At 38.0% G+C, this 22017-nt stretch overlaps 2 protein-coding genes across 2 annotated transcripts; both read left to right on the top strand.

The window, feature by feature from the left end:
* The first annotated feature begins 7299 nt into the window (after nt 1–7299).
* On the top strand, nt 7300–10743 carry LOC124130975 (glycoprotein 3-alpha-L-fucosyltransferase A-like). The gene is made up of 2 exons (XM_046494027.2): nt 7300–7832; nt 8831–10743. Exon 2 carries the CDS (start codon nt 8842–8844, stop codon nt 9994–9996), a length of 1155 nt encoding a protein of 384 aa, XP_046349983.2. The 5' UTR covers nt 7300–7832; nt 8831–8841; the 3' UTR covers nt 9997–10743.
* Nucleotides 10744–19499: 8756 nt separating this feature from the next.
* On the top strand, nt 19500–21704 carry LOC125377507 (glycoprotein 3-alpha-L-fucosyltransferase A-like). Its single transcript, XM_048391122.1, has one exon. It carries the CDS (start codon nt 19548–19550, stop codon nt 20685–20687), a length of 1140 nt encoding a protein of 379 aa, XP_048247079.1. The 5' UTR covers nt 19500–19547; the 3' UTR covers nt 20688–21704.
* The last annotated feature ends 313 nt before the right edge of the window (nt 21705–22017 follow it).

The raw sequence follows: 22017 nt of genomic DNA, 5'->3' as shown, positions 1-22017 counted from the left end.
GAGGCACATATTTCATCAGCTGATGCTGTGGTTGTCAATGCTGTTCATTTGCCTTCATCAAAACACCCAAACACGGACAGGGACCAGGTGTGGATTATGTATGGATGGGAAGCACCTCATCATTATGCAACAAAAACGATTTTCCGTCCTGACTGGAATGGACGTTTTAACTGGACATTGACATACCGATTGGATTCGGATATACCATTTCCTTACAATAGGATAGTGTACACTGGAGGCAGTGTGAATATAAGTGATGTTGTGAGACGGAAAAGCCGATCTATTGCTTGGTTTGTAAGCAACTGTGGTACACCCTCAAAGAGGGAAGTGTATGTTCGAGAACTGCGGAAACATTTTGATGTCGACATTTATGGCGCCTGCAGAAATAATAAGAGTTTTGACTGCCCCAAAGGAAGGTCCTTCGAGTGTCTTGGTCTGTTAAACACCACGTATAGATTTTATCTTTCGTTCGAAAATTCCCTATGTAAAGACTACATCACAGAGAAGTTCTACAACACTTTTAGGACTTCAGCTATTCCCATCGTTCGTGGAGGCGCTGACTATGAACGTCTTCTGCCAGAAGGAACCTTCATCAACACAGCATCATTTGACAGTCCCAAGAGTTTGGCGAACTATATCCGATATTTGGAGAGGAATGAGACAGCTATGGGGGCGATTTTAGAAAAGAAGCTCAAGTATGAATACATTAATTCAGAAGGAACAGATTTTGATTGGAGGTGTCAGCTGTGTGCTAAGTTACATAGGAATACTACGAGAAAATCTTACACAGATATGAAACATTGGCTTAAGGATGGACAATGCCTGGAACAGCCAAAAGATCTGCCGTAGTGTTTGGGAATGTACGAAACGTGTCATAAGCATTGAGGATTAATACAAGATTTGCACACGAGGCAGTGCGAGTCCCCAGTTGATTCTTGGAATACACTAGTTAAAGAACTGACCCTTTGTTTGCTCTCTTTGTGTGCTCGTTAGTACACGTGCTCAAGATCGAGATGTTGCATGTGTCGATGCTGGTGTTTGTGCTGATTGCGATGCTGATGGTCACGCTGGAGGCTAGTGTCAATACAAATGCCAATATAAATATTGACTGACGAGCTTCAGTCTCAGTCGAATTGCTGGTGCCTAATTTTGGTTTCGGGTTCGAAAGATCGTGACAACAAGCCGAGAGCGGGCGCACCATTCCTAGAGTGAGTCTCTCCAGCTGCTCCCGATTTTGGGGCTTTTTTCCCTTTTTAAACCGGTACCTACGTCACAGCTCTGCTCATTTTCCCAGCTGTCATTGGTCAACCACCTTTCCCCCCTACACTAGATCATTCCAACCAACCCGTTTTGCATACCAGAATCCTTATTAGATCTTTTGTAAGACGAACTCCTCGATTCCCCGGAAAAAAATATAAGTTAATTATAATATTTTGAAATATCAACAAACGTCCATAAGTGTCCTTCCTTAAATGAGTAAATCACTTGAACCAATAATTTAAGCATTTGTTACTACTGAGGTCCGGGTTTCAAACCCAGCCAGCTGCCTAAACGTTTGCAGTTTGTATATTAAAATGTGTTGAAAACCTAACAAGTGTTTTGTTTGTCGTTATAGTTTTCTGAACCTCATCATCATCAACGCATGTATTTGATAACGCTAACGGTAAGGCAGCAACGATGTGAATACAACAAAATAAACCTTTTGGTGAGAGTTTCATACTGTGTTTCTTGCTGCTACAATGATGCTGATGCAGGTCATATCTTTTGAAGATAACTAATGGAAACAGAAACACTTTCTGATGAAATTCAATCAGAATATATGTAAGTTACACACACTAAAAGACAAATAGTGAGTTTTTCTACAAAAAATATGCAATTTCATGTTGAATGGGCCGCCGAACAGGTAAAGGGAGATAAATCCTTATGTGAAGCCGACGAATTTTGTTTACCTTGTGATTCGGACCTAATACTCTATTACAAGTAAATAATGCTGTTTTCAATATAGTGACATAGTAAAATATGATGTTAATTCAAAACAATTCAAAACTGAATGTAACATGAAACAAACACGTATGATCATGACATGTGTTCGGTCATACGGCAGCCTCGTACTGCATACACATTTTTACGTTTCAACCGCAATGTTCAACGGAATGAAAAAGTACTTAAACTCAGTGATATCTTTACGCCATATAATATCGTATATCGTGTTTGGTCTGGTTGATTTTGGCTGTCGCATTGACTCAGAGTCGCTAACCACTTTCTACTTTATATGTTTGATCTATTAAAACATTATTTTTCTTTTTATATGTTCTTTTTGATAAAATGTCGAGGAAAAAGGTTCGCGAAATAATATATTTTAAAAATTGAAATTATTAAGCATGGACAGCATCGTCAGCAAATATACAGTATGTATGGACTTCTTAAAATTATATTGTTTTGGATGTAAATACTGTATCCTGATTGCAATAACTACGATCACCTAAATTACAGTGGAACTCCCCTTTTCAGGACCCCAGATAACCGGACACCTCGCCTACCGGACAATATTGATGGTCAGTGAAATAAATACTATATAAGATAGTTCTTTTATCCGAAAATTCGGACAGTGAGTTACCCTTTTTCCACCTTGAAAATTACACACTATTGTGTCACACTTACCGTACAGCAACCACGCTTGTATTGCAGTTCAAACCCTCTAAAGGGGCATGTATGTTATCTAAACTTGGCTAAACAAGCATTTCTTCAGCTGTTTCAATACGAAATTCTCGTCAGTTAACAAGTGACTCAGATTTCCAGTTATCCGGAACATCTTTGAGAAAACGCAAGTGTCGGGATAACGAGGGTCGACTGTATTTTGATATTTGTTTTTTTGTTGACCCCTTAAAGCGCGAACGCCCCGATGTTTGCAAAATGCAATTATTTGTTATTCGAGCAGGTTATTTTCGTAATCTGAAAGGTCCACAAAAAAAGTAGCATCTACAAGCCAACACAGACCAATCCGAACGTAATGTTGATTGAAGACAAATCTATGTGAATCTTGCATGTTCGCTCGTGGACAAAATGCATTAGTTACTTACATTGGAATACCTTTTCTGCTTTAATTTTAACTAATAAACCACTCGCCTTGATTTCAGTTGCTGCTTGTGTATTGGTATATCTGTTTCTCAACAAGTCACGTTCAAACACAATTAAACATGGAATCTGCCTCGAGTATATATAATTAGATATTATCGCATTTATATATATATATATATATAAATATATATATATATATATATATATATATATATATATATATATATATATCCTTCCGCCTTTCATACTGAGTGATGTATTTTTTATGGAATTGACACTTTCTAAAATATTAAGGGCCGTAACTTCTCGCCTCGTGGAAAGAAATGCCTTTCTGCCTTTCTGCCAGTATAGCAAATATTTGACACTAATAGCCTGTATCTGGTCAGTCAAAAGAAACAATACCTGTGTTTTACAATTAAACCTTAATCATAGGCACGATGGGGAATATGCTGAAAGGTGTGTTTGTATAAATCAGACCACGATTAAGGTAGTGAAATACTAATATTTACACACTAAAATTCATAAGGAGATTTGCCCGAAGCAATGACTTAAGGCAGATATGGCTAGGCTTGCAATATTGAAGATTATAGACTGTGTGCAAGGCCTCATACATATTTCACACAAAGGGAGCAGGACAAGGAGATTTGCCCGAAGCAATGAATTAAGGCAGATATAGCTAGACTTGCAATATTGAAGATTATAGACTGTGTGCAAGGCCTCATACATATTTCACACAAATGGAGCAGGACAAGGAGATTTGCCCGAAGCAATGAATTAAGGCAGATATAGCTAGACTTGCAATATTGAAGATTATAGACTGTGTGCAAGGCCTCATACATATTTCACACAAAGGGAGTAGGACAAGGTCCCAGCCCCCCCCCCCCCCCGAGCTACTTGCCTCACCTCAGAGAACCTATATATGCTTCATTTAGACTTCAGTATTACAGAAAGGGCTGGGCGGAAGGGAAAGAAATGTGGTTCAGGGACTGTGAGACAGCCTAGGAGACAGACTACTGCGTCAGTATCGCACTGACTGTTTTTTAATATTCACCTAAACAAACCACAGAAAAACAAACACAGTGATGACAGTCCTCATTACTGCCGAGCGTAAAATACATTTTGTGCTTAAAAAACATGGATGTGGACCAATAATATGTTTCAATTCCTACCAGTAATATATGTCAAACATTTGGACTGAGAGCATTATAGTAAATCAGGACGTTTAGACTCTTACATCGGAATATATTTGAACTACTCACCCATCCCATTATTGATAATTCTACCAATAAGAGCAAGCGATGAAATCAGAATCTGTGACAATTTGTTTTAACATTGAATAATTTAATGGGCATTTTAGGTTTCTTTATAATTACTCTGTTATATTTACAGACCACAAGATTTGAAAATTCAAAATCGTTATGTTCAAGTAATACTTTATTAACAAAGGCTATGAATGCATTTGCTATGATTGTGTAAAGTGTTCAGTTTTGTTACAGAAAGGAAGCGGTACATATATAAGACTATTTAGACCACTAATCATTATTCTGGATCACAATCGGTCCACAGCTCAACTTATTTGTTGATTATGTACACGTTTCAAGGTTCAAGATGCACATATGTCTTACACAACAAACCCACCTACCCCTTGGAACATAAACAGTTGTATACAATGTTACAATAAATGCACACACAGTCGATGTAACATTTACAAATTAATGTTTTTAATTACCTAATGTTTAGTTTGGTTCAATAGTTATTAAGAACATTTTCGGATTGTTTTTGTTTTTCAGATTATTCAGAATTTTCTTTAGTGCGGGTATATTCGATCATTGTTGATATTTCTTTGGTATTTTCAATAATATTTGTTGGTGAAGGGCTTCACATTTAAAGAAATAGTGGCACTCATCCCCTTAGATTAGACTGTCATCGGCCAGTCGCAATGGGAAAATTGTGGCTACTTATTCGGAATTTAAAAATTGGCAGGCATGTTTACATTTAATTTCGGTAGTGATTAATACAAGATTAATACCCAATGTGTGACATGTTGCATTGTGTGTAATTGTCTCCTCAAATAAGGGACATGCATTGTTGTTCATCCTCTCAACCACTTGTGTGAATGGGTATGCCTTAGTAATCTACAGGTCACTGAAATATAGCTTGTATAATGATGTCTTAGATACCATACAGCATGCACTCACTCACATCTCCAGAAATCAGGACGTATGTGTGGAAGCAAAATGAACCAATGTACTATTTTCATGCCTGGATAAGCGCAACCATCAATGCATGCATGTTGGAAGTTCAGAAAACCCTGCACAGCGATATTTTGTTCAATAATAAGAGTTAGCGAATGTGTCATAGTCGAGTGAACCCGATGATTGTGTTTTGAATGTACATAGTTTCCTAATCAATTATTAGCAATAACGATTATCTAAGTTAATCAGATTTCTCTCTTGTTAATGTAAACTATAATATCACATTTAAATATATGCAACAATTTTGTGTTCACTAACAGATATCCAGTTAAACCGATTTTCTGTTGAGTCCTGTATCAATTTAATAATTTTGTATCTGTTCTTCGTCGATAGCCTGTGAATGCGTGTTGTAGTGAATCCCTTATGCTGTGTGTACGTTTAATCTTTCCACGTTTATGGATACATTATCGTTGTACATGTATGTGGACGCCCTAATACATTCGTGTGAAAAACAACAAATACACATTTCGACACTTTTGCCTTCGTGCATGTTTGACATTACACACATTTTAAGTGCAAAGAAAATTACAGCTTAAAATATTTCGGTATATCCTCAGCAACTTACACTTATAGTGCGAGGCAACTCATGATTCAAGGAATCAGGTTGTGGACGTGTCAACGTGCTCTGACGGCGTGAACCGTTGTTCTTAGTACAGCACTTATAAGACAGCCGTCTTATAACGGGAATATTGCTGAGTGCGGCGTTAAACAGCACACACACACACTTTTTCAAACTGGAGAGCTGTAGCAATTTCAAATAGAGGCACTGTACATATGTCGTTCAAACAAGCTCATTCACTCTGTTTCGAATATTTAGCGCAACATATATAAAAAACAGCTGTGAGTTGAGATATCAGATTTCCACTAGTAGTCGAATAAGGAGGATAATGGACACCTCATCGATTAGGTTCTTGTTCACTTAGGATATTCATTAGCCATGTGAGATGATATCCCTAATGGCCAGCTGCGATAATGGGTGGTAGCTTCGGCCGATCGATGGGCCAAACTGGACTTAGTGTGGTATGAGCGCACTGACTCACGGGAATGTTTTTCCGTGAACACAACAAAACGCAAGGCAGCAAGCAAATGATGGAAAATATATATCGTCTTTTGCAATGCAATTAAACAATATATTTTGTATGTACTTGTTAACATTCATACTACATGATTCAGTGAATTAAATATCAAATTGCTTTTGAATATAAAACATAGATAGACCAACCAGGAAAGATATCAATGGAAGTGGTTAAATACACAGCACAATAGAAAATAGTGTTTGATAATACTAAGTGCGTGATCATGTACATGTCCATTGCAGTAATGCACATACGGGTAAATTTGATTATAATAAATAGACGATGGTGTTAACTGTCATATATCCATACTTGTCATCGATGTATTGACATCGGACAATGAACGATGATTCGATATTCTAGTTCAAGATATAAATAACTTCGAATGTACCGGTGTCAGTGGTTTAACATTTAGCCCTAAAATATAATGTTCGAAGTTAAAATTAAAAAGCTGCTAAATAGAATCCAAATAGAGCCCAAAACAACGCTTGATTTCAGGGCCAGAACGGAGGCAATCTTGACTTGCCAAATCATTCTTGACTTGAGTTTGAGTCCTTTTCAAATTTATTCTCTAGGGTCTGGGAGACAAACTACGCTGTGAGTATCGCATCGAAAACTGCCTAGTGGAGGGAATACCGCATGGGTCAACCTGGGCCATCTTTATCGGTATCTTCCCATTAGTAACACGTCCCGTTTGTCATACACCTTAAAACAACATACGTGTAGGTCATTGCGGAAGGCACTGACTGGTCTACCCTATGTTGCCTAAGTATTAGAATGGAGTGATCCAAGAAAAGTAGAAAGGTAATCTTGTACTTTATATATATAATACTGTAGAAAAGTTAACGTGTACTTTATTTATGTGAATATATATACACAAAGACATAACACGTTAAAGAGATATAAACATACTTTTATTTGCACTGGTAGTAGCACTGATTAATTAATTGAATTGATTGTCTCTGAATAGTCTTTGTGTACTCCTACCCTGCAAAGAGCCTGCAGCAAAATCGGCGAAGAACATGTTTCCTTCAAACAAACACAGGCATATTTTTATAAATGAAACATCTTCGTGTGCATAAATAGAATCCCAAATGTCTACTTCGTTTGCAGAAAGCGTTCAAGATAACAATACTCTCTGTCAATGCCTTCAACGTGTAAATACATTTCATATATGGTATATTGACATGGTCCCAGCTGGCATACAAGCGTTTTAATAGCTTACTTAACTTCATATATTCACCTGCGACAAGAAAATCGAAAATGGTTATTACCTAGCATTGATGTGGTTGTATACGCCATGAGTGTTGGTTGATAACAACATCTGGTGTCACATTACATCTAATAAGATGTATATACCTGAAGTGTCTGCCTTTTCGTTGACATGGCTATTTGATACTGACTGGGCCACACATTGCAGCAAGAGGTAGGCTCATGTGTTTTAAATAATATTTAATTCCCACGCAATTGGGATACGATGACATGCATCAGCCAAGTCAGCGAGCCTGACCACCCGATCCCGTTAGTCGCCTCTTACGACACGCATAATCGTCTTTTCAGTCAATAGATTGGGAGGTATCAAACCTAAGGCACCGAGAACAATGGGGAGTCGGACAACGTAGTACTTAGGATGCAAGCGTGACATTTCGACACAAAGTACTCATATTTGCCATGTTTAAGGTGAACAAGTGCCTTGCCTTGCTTTTGCATATGTTTGTGACAATGCTACCGGTGTGGAAGGACACGCTCAACTTTTCGCGAACACGTGGTATCAACACTAGTTTATGGTGATCCATGAACACATGCTCATGTGAAAGTTATTTTCGTACAATTGACTCTGTTTTTGGCAGAGATTTCCTATGTATGTGGAAAAGTTTTTGTCGCTTTTATTTCCCAAATTTTGTCAATCACATTGGTGTCCAAAGGGACAGAGAATTCGGTGGTTGTGGTGGTAGTAGTAGTAGTGGTAGTAATGGTGGTGGTTATGGTAGTGAAAGTGGTGGTGGTTTGGTGGTTGTGGCGGTGGTAGAAGTCATAGTGGTGGTGGTGAGAATGGTGGTGCCTGTGGAGGTCGTGCTAGTTGTAGTGATAGTGGTGGTGGCAGTAGTAGTAGTAGTAATAGTAGTAGTTATAGCAGTAGTAGTAGGAGGAGGAGTATCCGGCCTGGATAAAGTTTTTCCCATGTGGTTTGTAAATCGATATTCGAAGTGTTTTAAAATTAGCTATTAGTCATTACAGTGGGTATAACTGAATTATTATCTCTTCGTTCATTGTAATTCCTGCATTCTGATTAACTGAATTGGTCAGGTGTCACTGCATTCATTTCCCATTGAATGTAAAAAAATGAAGGCACGACTACGAAGCGGACTACTTTTACCGATAATGGAGCATGCCAATAATAATTCTTTAACACCTTTTTTTCAGCTTCGGACATAATGAATTCCAACTGCCAAAGATGTTTGTTTATATGTCTGTCAATGACAACTCTCGCTACTGTAGCTTTCTATTGGACAGTTATTCGAGATGTGGGTGTGTTCCAAATCACAACTTTCAAAACAACAAAAGTTGAGGTCTCTCAAAAGCATCCCCTTGTACTTCAAAGACGAAGTATGGTCATTACCTTAACAGACACTCCCCGTGGAGCAACGAAAAGTATTGTGTGGATTAGCGTCCCACCCTGGTACAGAGCAGCCAAATCCTTCGCCCACTGTTACGTTCGTTCGTGTGAAGTAAGTACAGACGAGGCACATATTTCATCAGCTGATGCTGTGGTTGTCAATGCTGTTCATTTGCCTTCATCAAAACACCCAAACACGGACAGGGACCAGGTGTGGATTATGTATGGATGGGAAGCACCTCATCACTATGCAACAAAAACGATTTTCCGTCCTGACTGGAATGGACGTTTTAACTGGACATTGACGTACCGATTGGATTCGGATATACCATTTCCTTACAATAGGATAGTGTACACTGGAGGCAGTGTGAATATAAGTGATGTTGTGAGACGGAAAAGCCGATCTATTGCTTGGTTTGTAAGCAACTGTGGTACACCCTCAAAGAGGGAAGTGTATGTTCGAGAACTGCGGAAACATATTGATGTCGACATTTATGGCGCCTGCAGAAATAATAAGAGTTTTGACTGCCCCAAAGGAAGGTCCTTCGAGTGTCTTGGTCTGTTAAACACCACGTATAGATTTTATCTTTCGTTCGAAAATTCCCTATGTAAAGACTACATCACAGAGAAGTTCTACAACACTTTTAGGACTTCGGCTATTCCCATCGTTCGTGGAGGCGCTGACTATGAACGTCTTCTGCCAGAAGGAACCTTCATCAACACGGCATCATTTGACAGTCCCAAGAGTTTGGCGAACTATATCCGATATTTGGAGAGGAATGAGACAGCTATGGGGGCGATTTTAGAAAAGAAGCTCAAGTATGAATACATTAATTCAGAAGGAACAGATTTTGATTGGAGGTGTCAGCTGTGTGCCAAGTTACATAGGAATACTACGAGAAAATCATACACAGATATGAAACATTGGCTTAAGGATGGACAATGCCTGGAACAGCCAAAAGATCTGCCGTAGTGTTTGGGAATGTACGAAACGTGTCATAATCATTGAGGATTAATACAAGATTTGCACACGAGGCAGTGGGAGTCCCCAGTTGATTCTTGGAATACACTAGTTAAAGAACTGACCTTTGTTTGCTCTCTTTGTGTGGTCGTTAGTACACGTGCTCAAGATCGAGATGTTGCATGTGTCGATGCTGGTGTTTGTGCTGATTGCGATGCTGATGGTCACGCTGGAGGCTAGTGTTAATACAAATGCCAATATAAATATTGACTGTACGAGCTTCAGTCTCAGTCGAATTGCTGGTGCCTAATTTTGGTTTCGGGTTCGAAAGATCGTGACAACAAGCCGAGAGCGGGCGCACCATTCCTAGAGTGAGTCTCTCCAGCTGCTCCCGATTTTGGGGCTTTTTTCCCTTTTTAAACCGGTACCTACGTCACAGCTCTGCTCATTTTCCCAGCTGTCATTGGTCAACCACCTTTCCCCCCTACACTAGATCATTCCAACCAACCCGTGTTGCATACCAGAATCCTTATTAGATCTTTTGTAAGACGAACTCCTCGATTCCCCGGAAAAAAATATAAGTTAATTATAATATTTTGAAATATCAACAAACGTCCATAAGTGTCCTTCCTTAAATGAGTAAATCACTTGAACCAATAATTTAAGCATTTGTTAGTACTGAGGTCCGGGTTTCAAACCCAGCCAGCTGCCTAAACGTTTACAGTTTGTATATTAAAATGTGTTGAAAACCTAACAAGTGTTTTGTTTGTCGTTATAGTTTTCTGAACCTCATCATCATCAACGCATGTATTTGATAACGCTAACGGTAAGGCAGCAACGATGTGAATACAACAAAATAAACCTTTTGGTGAGAGTTTCATACTGTGTTTCTTGCCGCTACAATGATGCTGATGCAGGTCATATCTTTTGAAAATAACTAATGGAAACAGAAACACTTTCTGATGAAATTCAATCAGAATATATGTAAGTTACACACACTAAAAGACAAATAGTGAGTTTTTCTACAAAAATATGCAATTTCATGTTGAATGGGCCGCCGAACAGGTAAAGGGAGATAAATCCTTATGTGAAGCCGACGAATTTTGTTTACCTTGTGATTCGGACCTAATACTCTATTACAAGTAAATAATGCTGTTTTCAATATAGTGACATAGTAAAATATGATGTTAATTCAAAACAATTCAAAACTGAATGTAACAAGAAACAAACACGTATGATCATGACATGTGTTCGGTCATACGGCAGCCTCGTACTGCATACACATTTTTACGCTTCAACCGCAATGTTCAACGGAATGAAAAAGTACTTAAACTCAGTGATATCATTACGCCATATAATATCGTATATCGTGTTTGGTCTGGTTGATTTTGGCTGTCGCATTGACTCAGAGTCGCTAACCACTTTCTACTTTATATGTTTGATCTATTAAAACATTGTTTTTCTTTTTATATGTTCTTTTTGATAAAATGTCGAGGAAAAGGTTCGCGAAATAATATATTTTAAAAATTGAAATTATTTAGCATGGACAGCATCGTCAGCAAATATACAGTATGTATGGACTTCTTAAAATTATATTGTTTTGGATGTAAATACTGTATCCTGATTGCAATAACTACGATCACCTAAATTACAGTGGAACTCCCCTTTTCCGGACCCCAGATAACCGGACACCTCGCCTACCGGACAATATTGATGGTCAGTGAAATAAATACCATATAAGATAGTTCTTTTATCCGAAAATTCGGACAGTGAGTAACCCTTTTTCCACCTTGAAAATTACACACTATTGTGTCACACTTACCGTACAGCAACCACGCTTGTATTGCAGTTCAAACCCTCTAAAGGGGCCTGTATGTTATCTAAACTTGGCTAAACAAGCATTTCTTTAGCTGTTTCAATACGAAATTCTCGTCAGTTAACAAGTGACTCAGATTTCCAGTTATCCGGAAAATCTTTGAGAAAACGCAAGTGTCGGGATAACGAGGTTCGACTGTATTTTGATATTTGTTTTTTTGTTGACCCCTTAAAGCGCGAACGCCCCGATGTTTGCAAAATGCAATTATTTGTTATTCGAGCAGGTTATTTTCGTAATCTGAAAGGTCCACAAAAATAGTAGCATCTACAAGCCAACACAGACCAATTCGAACGTAATGTTGATTGAAGACAAATCTATGTGAATCTTGCATGTTCGCTCGTGGACAAAATGCATTAGTTACTTACATTGGAATACCTTTTCTGCTTTAATTTTAACTAATAAACCACTCGCCTTGATTTCAGTTGCTGCTTGTGTATTGGTATTTCTGTTTCTCAACAAGTCACGTTCAAACACAATTAAACATGGAATTTGCCTCGAGTATATATAATTAGATATTATCGCATATATATATATATATATATATATATATATATATATATATATATATATATCCTTCCGCCTTTCATACTGAGTGATGTATTTTTTATGGAATTGACACTTTCTAAAATATTAAGGGCCGTAACTTCTCGCCTAGTGGAAAGAAATGCCTTTCTGCCTTTCTGCCAGTATAGCAAATATTTGACACTAATAGCCTGTATCTGGTCAGTCAAAAGAAACAATACCTGTGTTTTACAATTAAACCTGAATCATAGGCACGATGGGGAATATGCTGAAAGGTGTGTTTGTATAAATCAGACCACGATTAAGGTAGTGAAATACTAATATTTACACACTAAAATTCATAAGGAGATTTGCCCGAAGCAATGAATTAAGGCAGATATAGCTAGACTTGCAATATTGAAGATTATAGACTGTGTGCAAGGCCTCATACATATTTCACACAAATGGAGCAGGACAAGGTCCCAGCCGCCCCAGCTACTTGCCTCACCTCAGAGAACCTGTATATGCTTCATTTAGACTTCAGTATTACAGAAAGGGCTGGGCGGAAGGGAAAGAAATGTGGTTCAGGGACTGTGAGACAGCCTAGGACTGTATCGCACTGACTGTTTTTTAATATTCACCTAAACAAACCACGGAAAAACAAACACAGTGATGACAGTCCTCACTATTGCCGAGCGTAAAAGACATTTTGTGCTTAAAAAACATGGATGTGGATCAATAATATGTTTCAATTCCTACCAGTAATATATGTCAAACATTTGGACTGAGAGCATTATAGTAAATCAGGACGTTTAGACTCTTACATCGGAATATATTTGAATTACTCAACCATCCCATTATTGATAATCCTTCCAATAAGAGCGAGCGATGAAATCAGAATCTGTGACAATTTGATTTAACATTGAATAATTTAATGGGCATTTTAGGTTTCTTTTTAATTACTCTGTTATATTTAGAGACCACCAGATTTGAAAATTCAAAAACGTTATGTTCAAGTAATACTTTATTAACAAACGCTATGAATGCATTTGCTATGATTGTGTAATGTGTTCAGTTTTGTTACAGAAAGGAAGCGGTACATATATAAGACTATATCAGATATTCAGAATTTTCTTTAGTGCGGGTATATTCGATCATTGTTGATATTTCTTTTGTATTTTCAATAATATAGTTGGTGAAGGGCTTCACATCTAAAGACATAGTGGCACTCATTTAATTTCGGTAGTGATAAATACAAGATAATACCCAATGTGTGACATGTTGCATTGTGTGTAATCGTCTCCTCAAATAAGGGACATGCATTGTTGTTCATGCTGTCAACCACTTGTGTGAATAGGTATGCCTTTATAATCTACATGTCACTGAAATATAGCTTGAATATTGATGTCTTAGATACCACATAGCATGCACTCACTCACATACCCAGAAATACCTGATGATTGTGTTTTAAAAGTACACAGTTTCTTAATCAATTATGAACAATAATGATTATCAGATTTCTTTTTTGTTAACGCAAACTATAATATCACAAAATATATGCAACAATTCTGTGTTCACTAACAGATACCCAGATAAACCGATTTTCTTTGGAGACTTGTATGAATTTGACAATTTTGTATCTGTTCTTCGTCGATAGCCTGTGAATGCGTGTTGTGAATCACATATGCGGTGTGTACGTTTATTCTTTCCACATTTATTGGTACATTATCGATGTACATGTATGTGGACGCCCAAATACATTCGTGTGACAAACAACAAATACATATACACTACAAGGGACATTTTTGCCGTCATGTATGTTTGACATTACACACGTTTTAAGTGTAAAGAAAAACAGCTTAAAATATATCGGTATATCCCCAGCAGCTCACATATATAGTGCGAGGCAACTCATGATTCAAGTGATCGGGTTGTTAACGTGCTCTGACGGCGTGAACCTTTGTTCTTAGTACAGCTCTTATAAGACAGCCGTCTTATAACGGGAATATTGCTGAGTGCGGCGTTAAACAGCACACATACACTGTTTCAAACTGGAGAGCTGTAGCCATGTCAAATAGAGGCCCTGTACATTTGTCGTTTAAACATCACTCACTCACTCTGTTTCGAAAATTTACCGCAAAATATACATTAAACAGCTGTGAATTGAGACATCAGATTTCCACTAGAAGTCGAATAAGGAGGATAAGTGACACCTCACCGATAAGGTTCTTGTTCACTTCGGAAATTCATTAGCCATGTAGGATGATATGACCAAATGCCAGCTGCCATAACAGGCGGTAGCTCCGGCCGATCGATAGGCCAAACTGTAAATATTGTGGTTTGAGCGCACTGACTCACGGGAATGTTTTTCCGTGAACACAACAAAACGCAAGCCAGCAAGTAAATGATGGAAAATATATATAGTCTTTTGGAAGGCAATTAAAACTATATATTTTGTATGTCTTGTTAACATTCAGACTACATGATTCAGTGAATTAAATAACAAATTGCTTTTGAATATAAAACATAGATAGACCAACCAGGAAAGATATCAATGGAAGTGGTTAAATACACAGCACAATAGAAAATAGTGTTTGATAATACTAAGTGCGTGATCATGTACATGTCCATTGCAGTAATGCACATACGGGTAAATTTGATTATAATAAATAGACGATGGTGTTAACTGTCATATATCCATACTTGTCATCGATGTATTGACATCGGACAATGAACGATGATTCGATATTCTAGTTCAAGATATAAATAACTTCGAATGTACCGGTGTCAGTGGTTTAACATTTAGCCCTAAAATATAATGTTCGAAGTTAAAATTAAAAAGCTACTAAATAGAATCCAAATAGAGCCCCAAACAACGCTTGATTTCAGGGCCAGAACGGAGGCAATCTTGACTTGCCAAATCATTCTTGACTTGAGTTTGAGTCCTTTTCAAATTTATTCTCTAGGGTCTGGGAGACATACTACGCTGTGAGTATCGCATGGAAAACTGCCTAGTGGAGGGAATACCGCATGGGTCAACCTGGGCCATCTTTATCGGTATCTTCCCATTAGTAACACGTCCCGTTTGTCATACACCTTAAAACAACATACGTGTAGGTCATTGCGGAAGGCACTGACTGGTCTACCCTATGTTGCCTAAGTATTAGAATGGAGTGATCTAAGAAAAATAGAAAAGTAATCTTGTACTTTATATATATAATACTGTAGAAAAGTAAACGTGTACTCTATTTATGTGAATATATATACACAAAGACATAACACGTTAAAGAGATATAAACATATTTTATTTGCACTGGTAGTAGCACTGATTAATTAATTGAATTGATCGTCTCTGAATAGTCTTTGTGTACTCCTACCCTGCAAAGAGCCTGAAGCAAAGTTGGTGAAGAACATGTTCCCTTCAAACAAACACAGGCATATTTTCAAAATGAAACATCTTCGTGTGCATAAATAGAATCCCAAATTTATACTTCGTTTGCAGAAACCGTTCAAGATAACAATACTCTTTGTCAATGCGTTCAACGTGTAAATACATGGTATTTTGACATGGTCCCAGCTGGCATACAAGAGTTCTAATAGCTTATTTAACTTCATATATTCACCTGCGAGAAGAAAATCGAAAATGGTTATTACCTAGCATTGATGTTTCATATATCTATGGTTGTATACACCATGAGTATTGGTTGATAACAACATCTGGTGTCACATTACATGAAATGAGATGTGTATGCCTGAAGTGTCTGGGTTTCGTTGACATGTCTATTTCATACTGACTGGGCCACACATTGCAGCAAGAGGTAGGCTAATTTGTTTTAAATAATATTTAATTCAGGAAACAATAGTTAGAATTTGTTACCCGAACAGACTAAATGTTTATATTTCCCTTTAAAATAACACGTGTTTTAACACACAAAAATGTTAAACATCCACACGTTTGTGTTTGTGGTTATACTTGCCTATGTAGCCGTCGTATAATGTAAAATATATAAATGCTGTTTACAGACAGTCATGTGTGGAATTGAATACAATACTGAAATAAGGAACGTGTTCATGATGCGAGACATTTCAAAACAATATATATTGTAAGGTGTTGAAGATCTTCTTTGGTTGACTACAAAATACAGGTTTTTAAAAGTGCACATTCCTTAACTACATCATAAATTACATATGTTTAATATTATTTTGTGATCTTTAAATACCCACATAAAAAATCAATCAATATCCCAGAAATACATCTTTTGTAGTTAAAATTATAAATCTACTCAACTGAATCCGAAAGGAGCCCTTGATTTCAGGACCAGAACCTAGGCAATCTAGACTTGTGAAATCATTCTTGACTTGAGTCAGTTTCAAATATATTCTCTAGGATCTTGGGGACAGATAGACTCACACTTAATCAATGAGAACATTTATTGAAAATAAAGATATATTTTCTGTGAAAGATCCTTAAATTTCACGTTTAGCACGTTTAACCGCTTTATCAAACACTGAACGTTTCTGCACGTATATAGCTTTCAGAGTAACACGTCTTGGACCACAAGATTTACACCAAGTGCGTTCCGCTCTACACATATCGTTCCATAGCTCAGTCAGAGTCTCTGTCCACTACGCCTTCTTCGTCTTTTTCCGTTTAGAGTTTACATAGGAAGATAAAACACGCTTCGTTGGAAGTACATTGTACATTTCACTTTAAACAGTTTCTTGAAATAGGTTAAAATCATTGTCTTTGTCACACTGTTCTTGATTAGATGATTCTAGCACTGATATGATACTGTCTATCCGATCACGAACCTCTCCAGATTTTAGGAACTTGTCGAGTATATTGGTAGAATCACACTTGAGTGTAAAACCTGATCCATTATCCTCCTTCGCTACAAGGGTATTATATACATAGGAGTCCAATGATAATAAAGAAGTCACCGCCAATGCAATCACCTCCGACTGCTAATCCGCTCTGTATATTTGACAATAAAGTCTACCCAAATACCAAGCGCCGCGCTAGGAAAAGTACCAGACGCCTCAATCGCTTACCCGTTAATATCATTGCAAGGAGAGTATGTACATGTACTCCCGCTAACAGTGTGGAGTACTAATTAAACATCCCAATAATGTTACACGCCACTATATCAGTTTTATTTGTAACTTGCTAATAATATTGATCGGCATTTTGCACGTACAAAACAATTATAGAACAATACCCAGCAGTTACCCCCCTTTATCAACATTTACAAAGAAACACAGTGCTCAACTTAAAATACTTCATTTTGCACATATACAATGATTACACACGAATACATTACAATTATCTCCCTTTACTAATATATACAAAGAAAAACAATTTTGGATACATCATATATACAAAATTGTATATTTTTGTATATGTCATAAATACAAACTTGTATATTTTGTATATCTCATCATTCCAAACTTGTATATGCTTTGGATATACCATCTTTCCAAAGCATATACAAGCTTGTATATGTGGATTTTTTTTTGCAATGTGTGTGTGCGAGCGTGTGAGTGTTTTTGTGTGTGTGTGTGTGTGTGTGGTGTGTGCATGCATGCGTGCGTGTGTGTGTCCGTTTTGGGTAAGACCCTGGAATAAAAACCGTGGAGAATATAGTAGTGTTTGATTCTACCAGATCTGCACATGTTGACTGGAATGATAAGGGCGGAAACATGTCTGAACTTATAGTGGTTGCGATATATTTCACCAGTGACCATTTTTGACAAGTATCGTGATTGATTAAGATAGCACACGCGTCAGTGAAGTGAGGTTGTCGGTACAAACAGTAAACAGTAAGTAACTGTGCAAAGAAATCATGTTTAACCTACATGCAATCAAATTAAGACTGTGAAATGTTGTTCAATGCCGCCGAAGTCAGCAGTATTGCAGCTATATAACGGCGGACTAAATATACACGAATCCAGTCCAGGCAAACGTCATATTTTGATATAATGCTCTTTGAGCATGATATCTAGCATGGAAAAAGAGCAATACAAAGGGATTTTTATTATTATTATTATAATTATTATTTACAGATTAAAATAGAAAATGCAGCAAAGAGGATTTGGGTGATCCTGACACATTGAGGCTGGTTAGACGCATCTTCAACTTAGGGCCCTTGGCCCCTCTACACGCAGCCCAGGCAGCAAATGGGACTGCTCCCAGGAAGCGCTGCCTAGTCAAACCATCCCAGAACTTTTTGGAGAATGTGAAGGCTCCCCAACACTGCAGCCTCCTGCATTACCCAGATTGTCAGAAGGACTGTGTTCCTGGTAGCAAACCCGGGTACTCTCCCAATGTCAATTCGTTCGTTCGTTCGTTTGTTGTTTAACGCCGCACCCAGCTATATTACGGCGGTCTGTAAATAATCAAGTCTGGACCAGACAATCCAGTGATGGACATCATGAGCATCGATCCACGCAATTGGGATAAGAGGACATGCATCAACCAAGTCAGCGAGCCTGACCACCCGATCCCGTCAGTCGGCTCTTACGACAAGCAGAGTCGTCTTTTCAGTCAATAGATTGGGATGTACCAAATCTAAGGCACCGAGAACAATGGGGAGTCGGACAATTTGGTACTTGGGATGCAAGCGTGCCATTTCGACACGAAGTACTCATATTTGCCCATTTAAGGTGAACAAGTGTCCTGCCTGGCTTTTGCATATGTTTGTGACAATGCTACGGGTGGGGCAGGATACGCTCACCTTTTCGCGAACACCTGAGCTGGTATCAACTCTAGTTTATAGTGATCCATGAACACATGATCATGTTACAGTTATTATCGTACAATTGACTCTGCTTTTGGCAGAGATTTCCTATGTAAGTGGAAAAGGTTTTGTCGCTTTTATTTCCCGAATCTTGTCAATAACATTGTTGTCAAAAGGGACAGAGAATTCGGTGGTTGTTGTGGTAGTAGTAGTTGTGGTAGTAATGGTGGTGGTTATGGTAGTGATAGTGGTGGTAGAGTGCTCGTTGTGGCAGTGGTAGTAGTCATAGTGGTGGTGGTGGTGGTAATGGTAGTGGTAGCCACGACCATCGAAGCGGAATATTTTTACCGATAATGAAGCATGCCCATAATAATCATTCTTTAACACCTTTTTTCAGCTTCGGACATAATGAACTCCAACTACCAAAGAAGTTTGTTGATAGTCTGTCAATGACAACTCTCGCTTCTGTAGCTTTCTATTGGACAGTTAATCTAGATGTGGATATGTTCCAACTCACAACTTTCAAATCAACAAAAGTTAATACGTCCATAAGAGAAACGTCCATTCTCGAGGTCTCTCAAAAGTATCCCCTCGTATTTCATAGACGAAATGTGGTCATTACTTCAGCAGATACTCCTCATGCAACTAAACGCATTGTGTGGATGAACGTCCCACCCTGGTACAAGACATTTACATCTTTCGCCCACTGTTACGTTCGTTCGTGTGAAATAAGTACAGACGAGGCACATATGTCAACAGCTAATGCTGTGGTTGTCAATGGTGTTGATTTGCCATCATCAAAACACCCAAACACGGACATGAACCAGGTGTGGATTATGTATGGATGGGAAGCACCTCCTTACTATTATAGTAACACAATTTTCAGTCCTGACTGGAATGGCCGCTTTAACTGGACATTGACGTACCGATTGGATTCGGATATACCATTTCCTTACAATAGGATAGTGTACACTGGAGGCAGTGTGAATATAAGTGATGTTGTGAGACGGAAAAGCCGATCTATTGCTTGGTTTGTAAGCAACTGTGGTACACCCTCAAAGAGGGAAGTGTATGTTCGAGAACTGCAGAAACATATTGATGTCGACATTTATGGCGCCTGCAGAAATAATAAGAGTTATGACTGTCCAAAAGGAAGGTCCTTCGAGTGTCTTGGTCTGTTAAACACCACGTATAGATTTTATCTTTCGTTCGAAAATTCCCTATGTAAAGACTACATCACAGAGAAGTTCTACAACACGTTCATGACTTCAGCTATTCCCATCGTTCGTGGAGGCGCTGACTATGAACGTCTTCTGCCAGAAGGAACCTTTATCAACACGGCATCATTTGACAGTCCAAAGAGTTTGGCGAACTATATCCGATATTTGGAGAGGAATGAGACAGCTGTGGGGGCGATTTTAGAAAAGAAGCTCAAGTATGAATACATTAATTCAGAAGGAACAGATTTTGATTGGAGGTGTCAGCTGTGCGCCAAGTTACATAGGAATACTACGAGAAAATCATACACAGATTTGAAACATTGGCTTAAAGATGGACAATGCCTGGAACAGCCAAAAGATCTGCCGTAGTGCTTGGGAATGGAAGAAACGTGTTTGAACAGGAAGACAACCACTCGATCCACATCATAATCCAATTGAACAGAATAATACTTCAAACGCTTCAAAAGTTGACACGTATTTATTAAATAGTGCTAAGGTTATCCTAACTCCCATACTTTTTTACGTAATTTGTGGAATTTTGTTGCGAGATCCACCGGCGAAACAATACCATGTGACGTCAGCCTAGCAACTGGGTTTTCTTGAGTCATCACCTGTGCATAAACTCCTGTTAGTGATCTATCATCTCTACACACAATGTCGTTGAATAAGCCTAGATATGTTGAGGGTTTTCAATATTTGTTCGTGAAAGTTTCGTTCAAGCAGTACACAAGGACGCGCTTTGGTATTACACAACGTGTCATACAGCTGTATGTTTATTAAACGAGTAATCTCTTCACAGGCATGCAGTAAATATAGAAATGAGTCGGCTTAAGGTTTTTCCAGGTGTATTAACTCAGGATATATTAAATAATAGAAACGACGAGGCTTAACGATTTTTCCAGGTGTTTTAACTCAGGATATATGAAAACATAGAAATGACGAGGCTTAACGATTTTTCCAGGTGTATTAACTTGGGATATCTGAAAACATAGAAATGATGAGGCTTAACGTTGTTTTCTCTGTGCATTAACTCGGGATATATGAAAATATAGAAATGATGTGGCTTAACGTTTTTCCAGATTTTCATCATGATTTATAATATTTCCCCTTTCTATACCCAAATTATGTAACAACACTGCAACAACATAGGACACAGCCTGTCTTGGAGTCGCCCTGGGCTTATTGTAGAGGCACTGAAACCGCTGTTTCAGGACACCGAAGGTCTGCTCAATGAGCACCCTTGTCCTGCACAATGACCCATTGTAACGTTCCTCGGCACGGTTGGTGGGGTTCAGTAGAGGCATCAGGAGGAAACAACGACATGCATAACCTGATTCACTTAGCAGAAAACCTCTGTACTGTCCTTAAACCTAATAAAATCAAGTCCATTTTTTTTAAAGAATAACAGATTGTTTTATGATTTGAATACTTGTAAAAAGTAAAAATCATCATGTATGAATAAAATTTGTCTCATCAAGAAGTACAATACTTCAATATTTTTCTTGAACATGATGAATGAAATAAAAACATTCTACTTGAACAAATACATTCACTCTAATTAATGTAGTTGTTTATTTTAAAATAACCTGTGAGAAAAAAATAATTGAAAAGGAGGATATTAATCCAAGCTTATGGGTTTACAGGTGTATGGAGATTCTGTTTTTGTTTTGCACAGCAGTGACTTATCCAGGGTTCCAAA

Source organism: Haliotis rufescens, unplaced genomic scaffold, assembly GCF_023055435.1.
Source record: "Haliotis rufescens isolate VD_foot unplaced genomic scaffold, xgHalRufe1.0.p SCAF_9, whole genome shotgun sequence".
Taxonomy (NCBI): domain Eukaryota; kingdom Metazoa; phylum Mollusca; class Gastropoda; order Lepetellida; family Haliotidae; genus Haliotis; species Haliotis rufescens.
Note: the sequence above shows the minus strand (reverse complement) of the source record. Positions and strands in the feature narration are given on the sequence as shown.